The sequence below is a fragment of the Argentina silus genome (assembly GCF_951799395.1).
Source record: "Argentina silus genome assembly, chromosome: Y".
In the NCBI taxonomy this organism is placed as follows: Eukaryota; Metazoa; Chordata; class Actinopteri; order Argentiniformes; family Argentinidae; genus Argentina; species Argentina silus.
In genome coordinates, this window is record NC_139654.1 from 22244819 (window position 1) to 22262227 (window position 17409).

The 17409-nt window shown below is 47.8% G+C and overlaps 1 protein-coding gene across 1 annotated transcript in view; it reads right to left on the reverse strand.

The window, feature by feature from the left end:
• LOC310824297 (E3 ubiquitin-protein ligase MARCHF8-like) overlaps positions 1-17409 on the reverse strand; it is a gene marked incomplete at both ends in the record, with an annotated part of 208148 nt that overhangs the window by 1560 nt on the left and 189179 nt on the right. The window contains 2 exons of the mRNA XM_083697179.1: positions 6057-6071; positions 14067-14202. Of these exons, the coding sequence (XP_083553305.1) occupies positions 6057-6071; positions 14067-14202 (151 nt within the window). The remainder of the gene's footprint in view (positions 1-6056; positions 6072-14066; positions 14203-17409) is intronic.

Genomic DNA, 17409 nt, shown 5'->3' on the forward strand with positions numbered 1-17409 from the left:
TAACATAATCATAAATAAAATGTTAATTTTTAATACTTTGTCAAGAATCCTTTGCAGGCAATGACTGCCTGAAGTCTGGAACCCATGGACATCACCAAATGCTGAGTTTCCTCCTTTGTGATGCTTTGCCAGGCCTTTCCTGCAGCTGTCCTCAGTTGTTGTTTGTTCCTGGGTCTTTCTGCCTTTAGTTTTGTCTTCAGCAAGTGAAATGCATGCTCGATTGGGTTGAGATCAGGTGATTGACTCGGCTATTGCAGAATATTCCACTTCTTTGCCTTAAAAAACTCCTGGGTTGCTTTCGCAGTATATTTTGGGTCATTGTCCATCTGTACTGTGAAGCGCTGTCCAATCAACTTTGCTGAATTTGGCTGAATCTGAGCAGACAGTATACCCCTAAACACTTCAGAATTCATCCGGCTGCTTCTGTCTTCTGTCACATCATCAATAAACACTAGTGACCCAGTGCCATTGGAAGCCATGCATGCCCATGCCATCACACTGCCTCCACCGTGTTTTACAGAAGATGTGGTATGATTCGGATCATGAGCCGTTCCAAGCCTTCTCCATACTTTTTTCTTCCCATCATTCTGGCACAAGTTGATCTTAGTTTCATCTGTCCAAAGAATGCTGTCCCAAAACTGGGCTGGCTTTTTAAGATGTTTTTTGGCAAACGTCTAATCTGGCCTTTCTATTCTTGAGGAATGGTTTGCACCATTCATAAGCGAACCCTCTGCATTTGCTCTCGTGAAGTCTTCTCTTTATGGTAAACTTGAAATGACATGCCTACCGCCTGGAGAGTGTTCTTCACTTGGTTGAATGTTGTGAAGGGGTTTTTCTTTACCATGTGCAGGATCCTGCGATCATCCACCACTGTTGTCTTCCGTGGACGTCCAGGTCTTTTTGTGTTGCTGAGCTCACCAGTGCGTTCTTTTTTTCTCGGAATGTACCAAACTGTTAATTTGGCCACTCCTAATATTGCCCCTATCTCTCTGATGGATTTTTTTTAATTTTGCAGCCTAAGGATGGCCTGTTTCACTTGCATTGAGAGCTCCTTTGACTGCATGCTGTGAGTTCACAGCAAAAGCTTTCAAATACAAATGCCACACTTGGAATCAACTCAGAACTTTTACCTGCTTAATTGATAAAGAAATAACGAAGGAATAGCCCACACATGTCCATGAAACAGCTTTTGAGTCAATTGTCCAATTACTTTTGGTCCCTTAAAAAAGAGGGACTAAATTTGGTCCCTCTTTTCTTTTATTAGGTACACCTGTTCAACTGCTCGGTAACGCCAATCACATGGCAGCAACTCAAGGCATGTAGACATAGTCAAGACGACCTACTGAAGTTCAAACCGAGCATCAGAATGGGGAAGAAAGGTGATTTAAGTGACTTTGAACGTGGCATGGTTGTTGGTGCCAGACAGGCTGGTCTGAGTATTTCAAAAACTGCTGATCTACTGGGATTTTCACACACAACCATCTTTTAGGGTTTACAGAGAATGGTCAGAAAAAGAGAAAATATCCAGTGAGCGGCAGTTCTCTGGGCAAAAATGCCTTGTTGATGCCAGAGGTCAGAGGAGAATGGCCAGACTGGTTCGAGATGATAGAAAGGCAACAGCAACTCAAATAACCACTCGTTACAACCAAGGTATGCAGAAGACCATCTCTGAATGCACAACACATGGGCTACAAAAGGGGGTCCAACCCAGTACTAGCAAGATGTACCTAATAAAGTGGCCGGTGAGTGTACATGCCCATATTGGGAACTTCCTTTTTTTACTCCACACATGTTCATCTTTGTCTCATCTGTCCACAAGACCTTTTTGCAGAACTCTGCAGGCTCTTTTAAGTACTTTTTAGCAAACCGTAGGCTGGTGTCTCCCGGGAATTTAGGCTCTGTACAGAACCCCCGACCAACCCTCTGAAAACAGGTTATGGATCCTCAGCCTGAGGGGTCTTACCCTGTCAGATGCTGACTGGTCCTATGTAGGTTGGTGTCGATTAGATTCACTCCGCTGTTAACGGTCTACATCCCATAGTTCCTCCCATATCTTCCTCTACCCACCTCAGCTGCACTGAAAAATCACCCCAATCCTAAAAACTGTACACGGAAGTGGGTAGTCTCTATGGTTAACGACCGCTCTAATCTGATATGAGTGCCAGTTGGTGTGGTTGCGGATAAAGGGTTTATCGGTAAGGATAATTTACCCAAAGGAGGTAATAAGGGGCCAGATATAACCCTTCAGATCCTAAGATGTATTATGCACAGTAGTCTATAATATTTTATGTTACCAGGAGGAGGTAAAAGGGCTTATGAGGGATGGAATGACTAAAAATATAAAAAAATAAATAATAATAATAATAATAAAAAAAAAAAAAGAATTAAAATTGAGAAAACTGTTCCTTTAAATGCAGGTTAAATTCTTTAATGATGGCTTAAAACATTGCAGCATTACAGGCGTGATTAAATGGTAAATTAGAATTATTAATAAATTAGAGTGATTAAATGGTAAAATGCTAGTATTCAAAAATGATAAAAATTAGAAAAGTCAGTCTGTCCCTACTCTGCCTGTGAAATTTAGAGAAGTCCCAGTTTCACTTGGCCCGAGCGTAGCCGGTTCCTCTTTCCGCCATATCTGTTGTTGTACAAACAAAGGTCCGCCAAGGTCCTCCGTTGTACTAGTGTGGCGAGGCCGACAGTCAGAATTCAATCAGAGTGTGAGCTCCGGACAAGGAGAATCTGCTAGAGTATGGAGGCTCCAGTTTCCACTTCGGGGTAGTCTTCAACACACTCAGTCCTGCTCCGGGCCTCCAGGTGTTACGCTCTGCAGCCGCGAATGACCGTTGTACTGCTCCAGGGAGCTCTTTTTATAATTTGCAATGGGGCTTTCCTTTACCCCCACCCTTTCTTATCTAGTTCATTTTGTCAGGCATAGAATTCGATCTAGTTCTCAGTCAAGCATAGAATTCGATCTAGTTCATTACATCACCCTGAGTTCGCACCCATGCTTAGTCATGGGCATAAGGGCACCTGTTGTTATGTCTACTAGACATACTTCTGACTCTCCTGCTCAAACATGGACTCAAGGACACTTTTTATTGTGGACTTCTGCAATCCTACTCTATTAATTTTAACTATTTTTGTGCCATACTAATCTAGGCATTTCTCAAAGTTAACATTTAGTACATATGGTATACAATTAACATTAGCACACATGATTAGCCTACTTCAGTAATCATCCCTGAGTAAGAATTATACAGTCAAACATTAGTATGGTGGCCTACTTCAGTAATCATTTCTGAGTAAGAATTATACAGTCAAACATTAGTGCATTTGGTTGCCTACAGTTAAACCGTTATCACCACTAGGTCCAACCAGATATGTTGACCCGGAGTCACTACCCTTATAATTTCTCTTATTCAGTTTTGCCTTTTGCACATATTTGAACTCATTTATCATTAACCAATTATATATATTTGACTCAACTTATCATTAATCAGTTACACTCTTTTGAATCAACTTATCATTAATCAGTTTCACACATTTGAATCAACTTATCATTTCAGTTTCACACTTTTGAATCAACTTATCATTTATAAGCAGTAATGCAGTTTACACCTATTTTAATCAACTTATCATTCATATGTAGTTATGCAGTTGCACCTATTTGAAGGATAGATCAAAGATAAAATGTGTTTCAGGAACATCCGCAGCCGCGGTGTCCCTCGTCAGGTTGGGCCCCCAGCTGCTAAGCTTTTTCTCTTTCTAGCAGTGTCATGGTGATTCACCAAGATTGCTCTCAAACCTCGGGCCAATCCTGCTGTGCTTAACTGGGTAACGTTGGGAATGGTGTTTAGGCCGGGAAAAGGCCATACTAATCTCGCCCTTGGCGACACTGGCCATCCTGTTTTTGTGGCTAACTATTGGTTTGCACCTTGCAGTGAAGCTCTGTAGTTCTGTTGGTGAAGTCTTCTGCGGATGGTAGTCTCTGACACATTCACACTTACCTCCTGGAGAGTGTTCCTGATCTGTGGGACAGTTGTTTTGGGGGTTTTCTTAATCATGGTGAGCATTCTTCAGTCATCCACTGTAGAAGTCTTCCTTGGCCTACCAGGCCGTTTGTTATTTCTGAGCTCACCAGTGTTTTCTTTCCTTTTAATGATGTTCCAAACTGTTGATTTTGGTAGGTTTAAGGTTTTGGATATGTTTCTGATGGATTTGTTTTGATATTTCACCCTCATAATGGCTTCCCTGACTTTCATTGATGTCTCTTTAGTCCGACTTTAGCAGACTCCAAAGGCAAACGCAAAGCCTAGAATCAATACTAGACATTGAGAGCTCTCTTATGACTGCACAAATGATGTGACGGAACACAGAAACACCCTGAAATATGCATAACAAGTGTTGTAATTTCTGAATGGTGAAACCAATATGTACATATCACAGGATGAAATGGGGCACAGTGATAGGATGGGAAAATCGCGGGCATGGTTAATAGACACAGCTGAAGTGGGTTAACTGATTAGCGGGATAGCTATGGGGTTGGCTGCCTTATCCTTTTAAACCCCTGTGGTTTAGGTGAGGGGGAGGAAGGTTGGATGGAGAATGCCTCTCTGTCTGACCACTATTTTGTGTATTGACTGACTGCTTCGGCAAGGAGCGTTTTCCTACCGAAAGATCCGTCTGTGATCTGTCTCTGTGTGTGTGTGTCTGTGCTGGCTGGCTGCATTCGACTATGGGACGAGCGACTATACCGAGGAAGTGAGCTGCGCTACTGGTGAGGTGGTGAAGCTGTGCTGACCTGAACTGATCGAGGGGGCTGACGACTAGAGACGACTCTCTTCAGGGCGCCATCGGAGGTGGAGCCATCGACGACGTCACCGGGCTGCGTTCCAGGAGGGGCTGCGCAGGTCCTGTGTCCAGGCAACCAGAGACTTCTGTTTTTATTTTCATTACTGTGGGGGGGCAGCGATGGAAAGCGAGAACCTATCCCCACTCTCTTTCTTCTATGCTTGTCCTGTGTGTCCTTCCCCCAATACCTCACCTATCCCAGCAGCTTTGTGAGTCCCTTTAGAGGGGTGGGCAGTGTAGGGCAGCGCCAAGGGTGGGTCCTAGTGGGAGTGTATCACCCGTGTGCAGTGCAGTGTCCTATTGTTTTCTTGAGTGGAGTCTTCTCCTCCGTTTGCAGTGCCATACCAGTAGCACCAGAGTGCCATAATAGTAATCCCACTGTGTGTTGTGCTTTAGGAGTCAGCCATGCATGATTTGTAGTGGACTTTCCGGGAAGAGGGGGGAGGGTTAACCCACCTGTAGGGGGCTCTGCATTGCCCACACTGGTAGCCAAGGGAAGGAGTAGTAGCAGCGCTGGGGGTGGTCTTGCAGGGGGTTCAATTCATGTATCCTTATGAATTTGTAATAAAGTCTACCTTTTATATACATGTCCTGTTCTGGTCATGTGTGCTGGAGAATTGTAAACCCTGTGTTGGGTGGAGTTATTGGGTGTTCACCCCATACTGTGACATACACACATACCATCAAATAAAAGCTTACGAATCTCTACTTTAACCTAATAGTAATTGCTTGATTTAAAATTTAAACTTTTGGAGTGTAGAGCCAAAAGAAGAAACATGTATGTGTGTGTGCGTGCGTGCATGTGTGCACTTGTGCTCTATGTTCCGGGGCTATATCAGAGCCTGTTACAACAGGTGAACAGGTGTGACTAAAAGGCCGATTATACTCCTCTAATTTTTTTGCCACATTTAGATATTCAGCCAATCCTATCTGTATGTGCATGACTGCATGTTGAGGGGAACAGTTAGTGCAGATCCTATATGCGCTGCATATCAAACAGAGAATAGTGCACATATAAGGCCTAGGCCACGCTAAGGCCATAATGAACAGTGAGAGATGGTGGATGAAATAGTCAGATCAGTTTCTACCAGGCTGAGTAGGGGAGGAGAGAGAGAATCATGTCGGAACACAACTGGATACAAAAAGCTCCTGGTCTCACAGTACATGACATTAAGGTCAAAGTTTGAAAAGTCAAAGTTTACCTGGGATTCTTCCGGCTGCATGGGTGAAGAAAGTGTAAGTATCATGTATAGAGAGAGAAAAAGTTGAGTTTAGTCTAGTTTATAACGTAATTCAACATGCACTGATGATTCTTATTGTTTCACACAAATAAAATAGAGTAAAGATAGGTAGACTGTAAGCTGCAATATAAGATATGCATAGGTCCTTTTCTGTATTAGATCTCTATGTAAGTAGATATTCAAACATTGCAGGACATACTTTACATGGAAAATCAAAGATTTTCATGTGTGACTTTGCAGAGGACAAAGACTGATGAGGAACCAAAGCCCCTTAGCAATTCTTAGCAATGTCTGAATCATCCTATTTGGCTAATATCAGTCAGTCTGCTCTGCCATCATGGTGCCCCATCAGCCCCAAAAAACACCAGAAGAGAGTGATTGATATACAGATATCAAAGTGGATATGTACTATGTACATGACTGGGTATAAGATGTTACTACTGTATTTTAGAGTGAGGCAAAGGAATAGTATAAAACAAATATGCGCATACACACACACACAAACAACAAATACTTATTCTGAGGAGATACGTCGGGAAATATTGTATAGAGCAGTGGTCCCCAAACTTTTAACAGTCATGTACCCCCTGAGACACTCTACATCCTACTGAGTACCCCCAGCACCACAGACAGCTCACTACAATGTTTTTTGTTTGTAATTCTGCTGCATAAACAAAAAGTAAACACACATATATATATATATATAATATACATAAATTATAAATATATGAGACAGAATAACCAATAATTCCTGCTTTTTATTTGGATTTCAAACAGGTGATCAGCACCTAAACTCACGCACAACATAACACATAGCAAGGTCAACAAAACTGGTCAGTAACAAACTGGACTATAGTTTGTTATGGACTATAGTGTTACGGTTCCCCCTCCCAACCAACCCTCTGGCACCACCTCGAGGCTGCGGCGGTCATCACTGGAGTGTCTTCCCAGTCGACAGCGCACCTGTTCCCTATCGCCCATCAGCGCACCTGCTACCCATCGCCAATCACCCGCCTATAAGAACCCTGCCTGATCTTCTCTCCAGTGCCAGATCGTACTGTGTCCCACGGTAACCCTTCGAGCTTCACCAACGTTCCAGCCCAGACTATTCTCCTCCGAGTCCCCAGTGTTTGTTTGTGTTTTCTTCGTGTGTCATTGTGTCCCCCTCAGATTCCTCGTCCTCCCTGGTGTTCCCTCCTCGCCGACCCCTTCCACGGACCGAGCCCCATTCCCTGTCTCTGATCTCCCTGCCTGCCGACCCCCTGCTCGTCTGACAACCCGCCTGCCTGCCGAACCCTGCTCGTCTGACTACCCGCCTGCCTGCCGAACCCTGGACCGACCCACGACCACTCTATTGGATTACTCTCCCCTACCCCTTTCCCTTATTATTATTATTAAATACGCCTTCGGGCTAATCCAACCTCTGAGCGCCGTCTTTTGGTTCCACCGACGTTCCAGCTTAACATATAGTTTAAACTGTACTGTACCTGCCAATTTGAACTGGGCTATATGAACTATAGTGGACTACAACACTGTAAAATCTGTAAAAATGAACACACATGTAATACAACCTGTATACCGGTATCGATAATTCTGTAAATATCCTAAATATCCAGAGACACATCCACTTTACTGTACATAGTACTATTACTTTACCCACTACATACACACACATTGCACAGTTAGAAAAGGAGTTGGCAGCAGAGCATTTTGTACATTGGGCAAAATAAACTTGAACTTGAACACATAATGCCTCACCTCACCACAGATTAAATGTGAGGGATGTGCTTGAATGACCTCACATCACGCTGCAATGTGGGGTTGTATTGGAGACAGTTTCAGTCTTAGATCGTTTTCCACACACAGTCTGTGCCTGTACTTTGTCTTCATGCTGGTGAGAGCTGAGAACCCAGGGCATCAAAGTCTTAATGGCGCGATTTGCCAATTGAGGATGCTCTGCACGCAAGGCAATCCAGAAATCTGGCAGTGCCTTCTGACTGAACTCAATTTTCATTGCCCCGTTGGTGGATATCTCAATGAGGCTCTCTCGCTCAGACATAGGTAGGTGGCATGAGTTGTTGGAAGAAAAGGGATAACAAATCCAGTTATCTCTGTCGTCTGTTTCGGGGAAGTACCTGCGTAATTGTGCATGTCACATTTGACACTGTCCCCAGTCTGAGTTCGTTTGCACACACAAAATCGTGCAATGATGGGAACAGTTGAGTGTCGTTCTTGTTGACACAGTCAGACCAGAGTTCCAGCTTTTTAATCATGGCCTCAATTTTGTCCCGCACATTGAATACCGTCGCTGAGAGGCCCTGCAGTCTGAGATTCAGTTCATTCAGACGAGTAAAAATATCCCCCAAACAGGCCAACCTTGTGAGCCACTCATCGTCATGCAACTTGTCCGACAAATGAAAAGGGTGGTCAATGAAGAACATTTTAAGCTCTTCTTTCAATTAAAAAAACCGTGCCAAAACTTTCTCCCTTGATAGCCACCGCACTTCAGTATGGAGTAACAGCGTTAAATGATCGCTGCCCATTTTGTTGCATAAGGCGGAAAAAAGGCGTGAGTTCAGGGGCCTTGCTTTAACAAAGTTCACCATTTTCACCGTATTATTCAATACTTCAGTCAGGCTGTCAGGCATTCCTTTGGCAGCAATCGCTTCTCTGTGGATGCTGCAGTGTACCCAAGTGGCATCGGGGGCAACTGCTTGCACTTGAGTGACTACTCTGCTGTGTCTCCCCGTCATGGCTTTTGCACCATCTGTACAGATTCCAACACATTTGGTCCACGTAAGTCCATGTGATCTAGCTGTTTAGTAGTCCAAAAATGTCCTGCCCGGTTGTCCTGGTTTCCAGCGGTTTGCAGAAGAGGATGTCTTCTTGAATAGACCCCCCATGAATATACCTGACGTATACCAATAGCTGAGCCAGGCCCGCTGAGCCAGGTCCAACTGTAATGCATAGAATTCACTGGCTTGTATGCGAAGTAGTAGCTCCAGCATGGCTTCCAATTCCCTGCTCACAATGTCTCGTTTGTGTACCGGCAACCTATAGGGACGCGTGCGCACCGTTAACCCCGGCTGCGTTTCTGTGTGGTGGTCGATAAGCGTAGTCCGACCGGGCAGGGGAGAGAACACGTCCGCAAACTTAGCTTGCAAATCTGCAACGTCCGTGGCCTGGCTAGCAGAGAGATGGTGATCAATACCGACCGGAGTGCTAACTTTTGATTTTGGGACTTCCGGACCGAACTCATCTCTCTCTGGAATTATTGTAGCCAGAGCAACAGTGACCACGTCGTTCCATTTTTTTAGGAGATTTACGTGATACACCTGCAAGCTATCCCCCCGGTCCGAGCGTACTACCTCGTAATCCACGTCCCCCATGCGACGTGTGACCACAAATGGCCCATGCCACTTCGCTAGTAATTTCGTGCTGGAGGTGGGTAACAGTATGAGCACCTTATCTCCCGGTGTAAATTCTCGTAGGGTAGTTCCCCTGTCGTACAGTCGCTTTTGACGCTCCTGGGCTTGCAGCAAATGCTCGCGTGAGATAACCCCTAGGGCGTGGAGCTTTGTGCGCAAGTCCAGGACGTATTGAATCTCATTCTTACTGTCGCTAGACCCTTCCTCCCAATTTTCTTTAAGAAGGTCTAGGACACCCCGGGGCTTACGCCCGTAGAGTAATTCAAACGGGGAAAACCCGGTGGAAGCTTGGGGGACTTCCCGTACCGCAAACAACAGGGGATCTAGCCATTTATGCCAATTCCGACTATCCTCGTGTACAAACTTCCGGATCATTGACTTCAAGGTCCGATTGAACCTCTCACAAAGGCCATCAGTGGCCGGGTGGTAGACACTGGTTCGAACCGCCTTGATGTTCAACAAGCCATACAGTTCTTTGAGGGTGCGTGACATAAAATTAGTGCCCTGATCGGTGAGAATCTCTTTCGGGATTCTCACGCGGGAGATTACTTGAAACAATGCCTGCGCTACACTCCTGGCAGAGATATTGCACAGCGGTATTGCCTCGGGGTATCGGGTTGCGTAATCTATCAAGACCAACACAAATCGATATCCCTGTGTACACCGATCAAATGGCCCGATAATATACATGGCTATGCGGTCGAATGGGTTCTCGACCAATGGTTAGGGCCGCAAGGGGGCCCGTGGAATGGCTGGGGGATTTACCAACTGACATTCGCGACAAGAAGCGCACCACCTACGCACCTCTGCCCGAATTCCCGGCCAATAAAATCGAGCCATTATACGGTTTAGTGTCTTATCATACCCTAAATGGCCCGCCATGGGGTTGAAATGAGCCGCCTGGAAGACCATTTCCCGGCGGCTACGGGGAACCAACTACTGGGTTACTTCCTCCTGACTATGTGAGTCACGACTTACTCGGTACAACCTGTCGCTGATAATCGCGAAATAGGGGTGGGCGCGTACTGCGTCTGGCCGTACCAAAGTACCATCAATCGCTATCACTTGGTCATAGGCCGATCGTAGGGTCTCGTCACGAGACTGCTCGAGGGGGAAGTCACCTAGCAGCGGATAGTTCGGCGGGGGAATCTCGGGTTGAGACCCCCCCGCCGGCTCCGGCTCCTCGGCAGTGTCGCGAGGCGCCGCCTCAGCACAGAGCACATTACACGCCTCACACCTCCCTCTCTGTCGTGCACGCACCCCGGTAGCCCGCTTTACCGCTTGAGGAAACCCCTCCCAATCTACACCCAGAATAAGGGGATGCGTGAGGCGCGGGCTAACCGCCGCCTGTACACTATGCTTTTTCCCTTCAAAATGAATTTCGATCGCGACCACAGGATATTCGTGAATGTCCCCATGCACACACTTCACCAACACCCTCGATGCCTTTAACAATGCCCCCGGTCGAACCAGGCGCTCCTGGATCATGGACTGCATGCAGCCCGAATCCAAGAACGCCTGGTGCGTATCATGTTGTATCCTTACCGGAACACGATACGCCGCTCCTGGTCCGGGAGGAACGGGATGTCGCCGATGCGGACGACCTGCCCCACCTCCCTCACTGGGCCTCTCCTCCTCCGGCAGCACGGCACCTTCCGGGGTTGGTCGCCGGGGCTCCTGCGGTGGGAGGGAGAGATGGTCCTCCGCCAAGGTAATGGCAGCCGCGAGATCCTGGGGCCGGTGGTACTGGACCCAGGCGGCGGTCCGGGCTGGGAGCCCCGTGAGGAAGTGCTCCAACACCACCCGGTCCCCGACCTCCTCCGCCGAGCTGTTCTCTGGGTCCAGCCACCGCCGCGCGCTGTCCCGTAGGCAAAGGGCCGGCTCCCCTCCTCCATCGTCAGGGCCCGGAACCGGCGACGGTGTTCCTCCGGGGTGAGGCCCAGGCGGTCCCGAATCGCCCGGGCGAGGGAGGGATAGTCCCGCTGGGCGGCCGTTGGCAGACTGTGGGCAGCGAGCTGCGCCTTGCCCGACAGGAGGGGCAGCAGGTGGTACGCCCACTCGCCATCCGGCCACCCCGAGATCCTCGCCATCCCCTCGAACACCGCCAGGAACGCCTCCGGGTCGTCCAGGTCCCCCATCTTCTGGAGGTGTACCTTGGGGGGACCTTGTGGCGACCCGGGCGTCGGTCCCGCTTTGATGGCCCCGACGAGCTCCTGGAGGAGGGCACGGTCCTCAGCCCTCGCCGTCGCCATCTCTCCCATCGCGGACTGCTGCTCGTGCTGGAGGTGGGCCTGCTGTTCCAATATGAGGGCCATCTTTCCGATGGCCGTGCTTAACGCCTCCATCTGTGTCCCAGGTTGGGCGCCAATGTAACAATGTCCGTGATACACAGAGGCAGACGCAGCGTACTGGTGAGGGAATGTCCCGTTTATTTATCAAGTTCGTAATAAAAAACACTCAGCGACTTTCCAGTCGCCCTCCTTTTTCTCGAACGCAGAGGCACACACATCTTAAACCATCTAGTCAACGAGGCTTCATTTGCAACAGGTGTGCAACGGAGCCTCGCTGACGTCACCCTGGCCACGGTCCTGTAGCTCCCTCTACAGGCCGAACGCTGCATGTCCCCCCACACTGACCATGTAAGACGCTTCTAGACCTGCCTTATTAATAGTATCTGTCACTGTTAGACATTTTTTGGTGTTTGAAAGTTGTCTCAATTGGCGCTCAAAAAACTCCTGTGGCTTGTTTTTCAAATGGTCATGTTTCGTTTCTCAATGTCTGCGTAAGAGAGAAGGTTTCAAACCATTATTAGACAGAACCTGGGCACATATGACACACTGAGGCTGAGGGAAGTCCTTACTCACAGTGTAAGTGAACTCCATAGTTATATAGTCTTTGTTATATTTGCGTCTCTTTGAGACTCCAACCTCCCTGTCAATTTGGTGTTTTCCTGGGGCAGGGGTCTGTGGCTCTTGGGCTGCTTCGTCATCACTGTCCATATTGGTGGTAGCTTGGCTAGCAGCACCAGTAGAGCTACAGCTAGCATCAGAACTGGTGGTCATACCTGTATGACCTGAGCAGCTGGTCCCAACAGCAGGGGCTTCATTTGTAGTACCAGTACAATTTTCTGTTGCCACTCTGGGTGTGGGCTGAACTTTTTTTAGCCATTTATCCATTTTTTTTTTTTCACAAATTACCGGTGTAAAACAAGCTTACATGTCAGTGATTAAGAGCATGTATAACGGCAATTTTGTATTCCTTGGCGCGAGAGCATAAACACTGTTATGATTGGTCAAGAGGTGTCTGCTCTCATGCACTCATAGGCACAGGAAGATATTCGCGCTAAATTTAAGAATATAAAAAATTGAATATTTATTTATATTCTTACATTTAGCTACAGCAGTTAAAGTCCATACATTATTTGTTACCGAGGGCATCACCGTATGTGTGTGTGTGTGTGTGTGTGTGAGTGAGAGACAGAGAGAGAGAGAGAAAGAAAGAAACGACAATGAGAGTGCATGAGACGAAGCGACAGAATACTTCCATCACAATACATCTAATCAATGATTCGATGGGGCAAATATAATGAAAAGAGCAACTTAAATGTCGTCGATTCAAGGTTACAATTGTGGCTTTTGCATGGCAGCACCCCTCACTCAAGATGCCTTCCCATGCGCCTACATGCACTCAATCGCCAAAATAATTGTCATTTAAAAATTAAACCAGTGGTGATCAGATTGTCCAGTTAGTATTTATCACTTTTCGATTTTTCTCATTTTCGTTTTCTTATTTAACATAATTAATGGATTGTGTAGGCGGGATTATGTTCAGGCAACATTCGAGAAATGCGTTCCAGCTAAATTTAACGACCCTGCGCGATTCACACTGTCGGTTATTTTGTAGCCTAATTGATATTCTATTAACATTATCCCTTACATATTAGACATTGTGATAATATTATTCTGTTGGATAGGGTGCATGCATTTATTTTTGGTACTGAGACTGCAGTCGGCTATTCAACAGGACTGTTTGGGAAGGTAAATCACAGATTTATTTTGCGTACCCCCTAGATCGATCCACGTACCCCACTTTGTGACAATAGTGGGTATAGAGGGAATGGCAGTGAATGCATGGATATAGGACCATCATTTACATTTTACATTTATGGCATTTAGCAGACGCCTTTATCCAAAGCGACTTACAACAATAGGCAGTCACAATGCTGGAAGAAGGAATATTTTTTTTTTTTTTTTTTTTATTAATAGGAGAGAAACTTGTACAGGGGGGTAGTGGGGGTGAAGAGGTCTTTAGGAGGGACCGTTAAGATGTAGCCTGAAGAGATGGGTCTTCAGTCTCCGGCGGAAGATTAGTAGTGATTTTAGAATAAGTACACATCATCTAAGCCCTGTACTATTATTTGTAATGTAAAAGCAAGAATAGCGCAGTTCAATTAGACCTACTGGGAGGGTCGCTGTGTTGTGTAGAGTACTGAGGGTTGTGTTGGTCAAGTGGTGTTTTATGGCATTTCCTCTGCTGTGCTGACCTTGTTTGATCTCCTCTGCCGTCCTGTCGATGAGCACGTAGAGAGACCACACCACACAGGTGATGGCGATGACGTGGAATGTGACCGAACACATGATCTTCCTCCTCTCACTCGATGTCATCTGAAGCTTCTCCCACTGTTGGAAAGAGAGAGAGAGGACAGAGGGGGAAAGAGAGATACAGTGCCCTGCATGAGGTATTTTTGAAGCATTTTTTCTTCTTTTTGGCTCTACACTCAAAAGAAATGCAGTGAAGTCGTCCTGTACCCTTAGCAGAGAAACAACACCAAAGCATAATGTTTCCACCTCCGTGTTTGACGGTGGGGATGGTGTTCTTGGGATTGTAGCATTCAGCATTTCTCTCCCTCCAAACACGACGAGTCGAATTTATGCCAAAGAGTTAAATTTTTTACACCCATGATTAAGCAAACTAATTAACACATATTAAAAACTGCACATGGAATACCACAAGTACTGTATCATTCGCACAATAGAAAAACTGATTTACAGTGTAAGTAATGGGACAGTGAGGCATTATTTCGTCTTTTGTCTCTACACTCAAAAGTTTGGATTTTAAATCAAACAAGTAAGTACTATGAGGTTAAGTTAGAGATTCTCAGCTGTGTGAAAACTTGGCGTTGTTTCTGCTCGATTTTTTCAGATATTTCAGCCTCATAATGGCTTCCTTGACTTTCATTGATGTCTCTTTGGTCCTCATGTTGACAGACACCAATAGCAACTCCAAAGGCAAACGCAAAGCCTAGAATCAATAGTAAACATTGACAGCTCTCTTATGTCTACACAAATGATGTGACCGAACACGCCTGTCAAGCCAATTTTCCAATACTTTTGGTGCCCTGAAACAGGGGGACTATGTATAAAAAGATACTTTATCCAAAATGATTTACAACAAATACATTTGTTTAAGTAAGTGAATCATCTATCCATCAGTCATCATAAGAAAAAGTAATCTATGGTAGGACCAGGGGCTATTGGAAGTCACAATGCTAGAAGAACGAAGAATAACTTTTTTTTTTACAGGAGAGAAACTTGTACAGGGGGGTAGTGGGGATGAAGAGGTCTTTAGGAGGGACAGTTAAGATGTAGCCTGAAGAGATGGTGTGGGGGGACATGCAGCGTTCGGCCTGTAGAGGGTGCTACAGGACCGTGGCCAGGGTGCGGGAGCGAGGCTTTGTCGCACACCTGTTGCGAATAAAGCCTCGTTAACGAATGGTTTAAGATGTGTGTGCCTCTGCTTTCAGAGGAGGAGCGAGAGGACTGAAAAGTCGACGAGGGTTTTTGGAGGGCTGGAAAGCCAGAGACTCAGTATAATAATTAAAATCTTAATAAACGGGACCATTCCCTCATCACCACACTGCGTCCGCCTCTGTGTACAAAAGGATCTCGTTACAGTGGCGCCCAACGAGGGACACAGATAGACGGTGGGAAATGGAGGCGTTAAGCGCGGCCATCGGAGGAATGGCCCTCATACTGGAGCAGCAGGCCCACCTCCAGCAGGAGCAGCAGTCCGCGATGGCGAGGGCTGAGGACCGTGCCCTCCTCCGGGAGCTCGTCGGGGCCATCAGAGCGGGACCGGCGCCCGGGTCGACACAAGGTCCCCCCAAGGTACACCTCCAGAAGATGCTGGACCTGGATGACCCGGAGGCGTTCCTGCCGGTGTTTGAGGGGACGGCGAGGATCTCGGGGTGGCCGGACGGCGAGTGGGCGTACCATCTGCTGCCCCTCCTGTCAGGCGAGGCGCAGCTCACTGCCCACAGCTTGCCAACGGCCGCCCAGCGGGATTATCCCTCCCTAGCCCGGGCGATTCGAGATCGCCTGGGCCTCACCCCGGAGGAACACCGTCGCCGGTTCCGGGCCCTGACGATGGAGGAGGGGAGCCGGCCCTTTGCCTACACCCAGCGGCTGCGGGACAGCGCGTGGCGGTGGCTGGACCCAGGGAACAGCTCAGCGGAGGAGGTCGGGGACCGGGTGGTGATGGAGCTGTTCCTCACGGGGCTCCCGGCCCGGACCGCCGCCTGGGTCCAGTACCACCTGCTCCAGGATCTCGCGGCCGCCGTTACCTTGGTGGAGGACCATCTCTCCCTCCCGCCGCAGGAGCCTCGACGGCCGGCACCCGGAAGGAGCCGTGGTGCTGGAGGAGGAGAGGCCGGCGCCCGCCCCGAAGACAAGATGGCAGGGGCAGGCATGTCGAGAACCAGCCCTGGCCCCACAGGAAGCACCCCGAGCGGCATGGGGGGGTGTGTTGGCAATGTGGACGGCCGGGCCATGTTCAGGCGAATTGCCCAGTGATGGAGGTGGGGCAGGTTGTCCGCATCGGCAACATACCGGGCCCTCCCCCCGGACCAGGAGAGGCATATTGTGTTCCGGTAAGGATACAACAAGATACGCACCAGGCGTTCTTGGATTCGGGCTGCATGCAGTCCATGATCCAGGAGCGCCTGGTTCGACCGGGGGCATTGTTAAAGGCATCGAGGGTTTTGGTGAAGTGTGTGCATGGGGACATTCACGAATACCCTGTGGTCGCTATCGAAATTCATTATAAGGGAAAAAAGCATAGTGTACAAGCGGCCTCACGCATCCCCTTGTTCTGGGTGTAGATTGGGAGGGGTTTCCTCAAGCGGTAAAGCGGGCTACCGGGGTGCGTGCATGACAGAGAGGGAGGTGTGAGGCGTGTAATGTGCTCTGTGCTGAGGCGGCGCCTCGCGACACTGCCGAGGAGCTGGAGCCGGCGGGGGGGTCTCAACCCGAGATTTCCCCGCCGAACTATCCGCTGCTAGGTGACTTCCCCCTCGAGCAGTCTCGTGACGAGACCCTACGATCGGCCTATGACCAAGTGATAGTGATTGATGGTAGTCGGAATTGGCATAAATGGCTAGATCCCCTGCTGTTTGCGGTACGGGAAGTTCCCCAAGCTTCCACCGGGTTTTCCCCGTTTGAATTACTCTACGGGCGTAAGCCCTGGGGTGTCCTAGACCTTCTTTAAGAAAATTGGGAGGAAGGGTCTAGCGACAGTAAAAATGAGATTCAGTACGTCCTGGACTTGCGCACAAAGCTCCACGCCCTAGGGGTTATCTCACGCGAGCATTTGCAGCAAGCCCAGGAGGGTCAAAAGCGCCTATACAACAGGGGATCTAACCTGCGAGAATTTTTACCGGGAGACAAGGTGCTCGTACTGTTACCCACCTCCAGCAGGAAATTACTCGCGAAGTGGCATGGGCCGTTTGTGGTCACACGTCGCATGGGGGACGTGGATTATGAGGTAGTACGCTTGGACCGGGGGGATAGCTTGCAGGTGTATCACGTAAATCTCCTTAAAAAATGGAA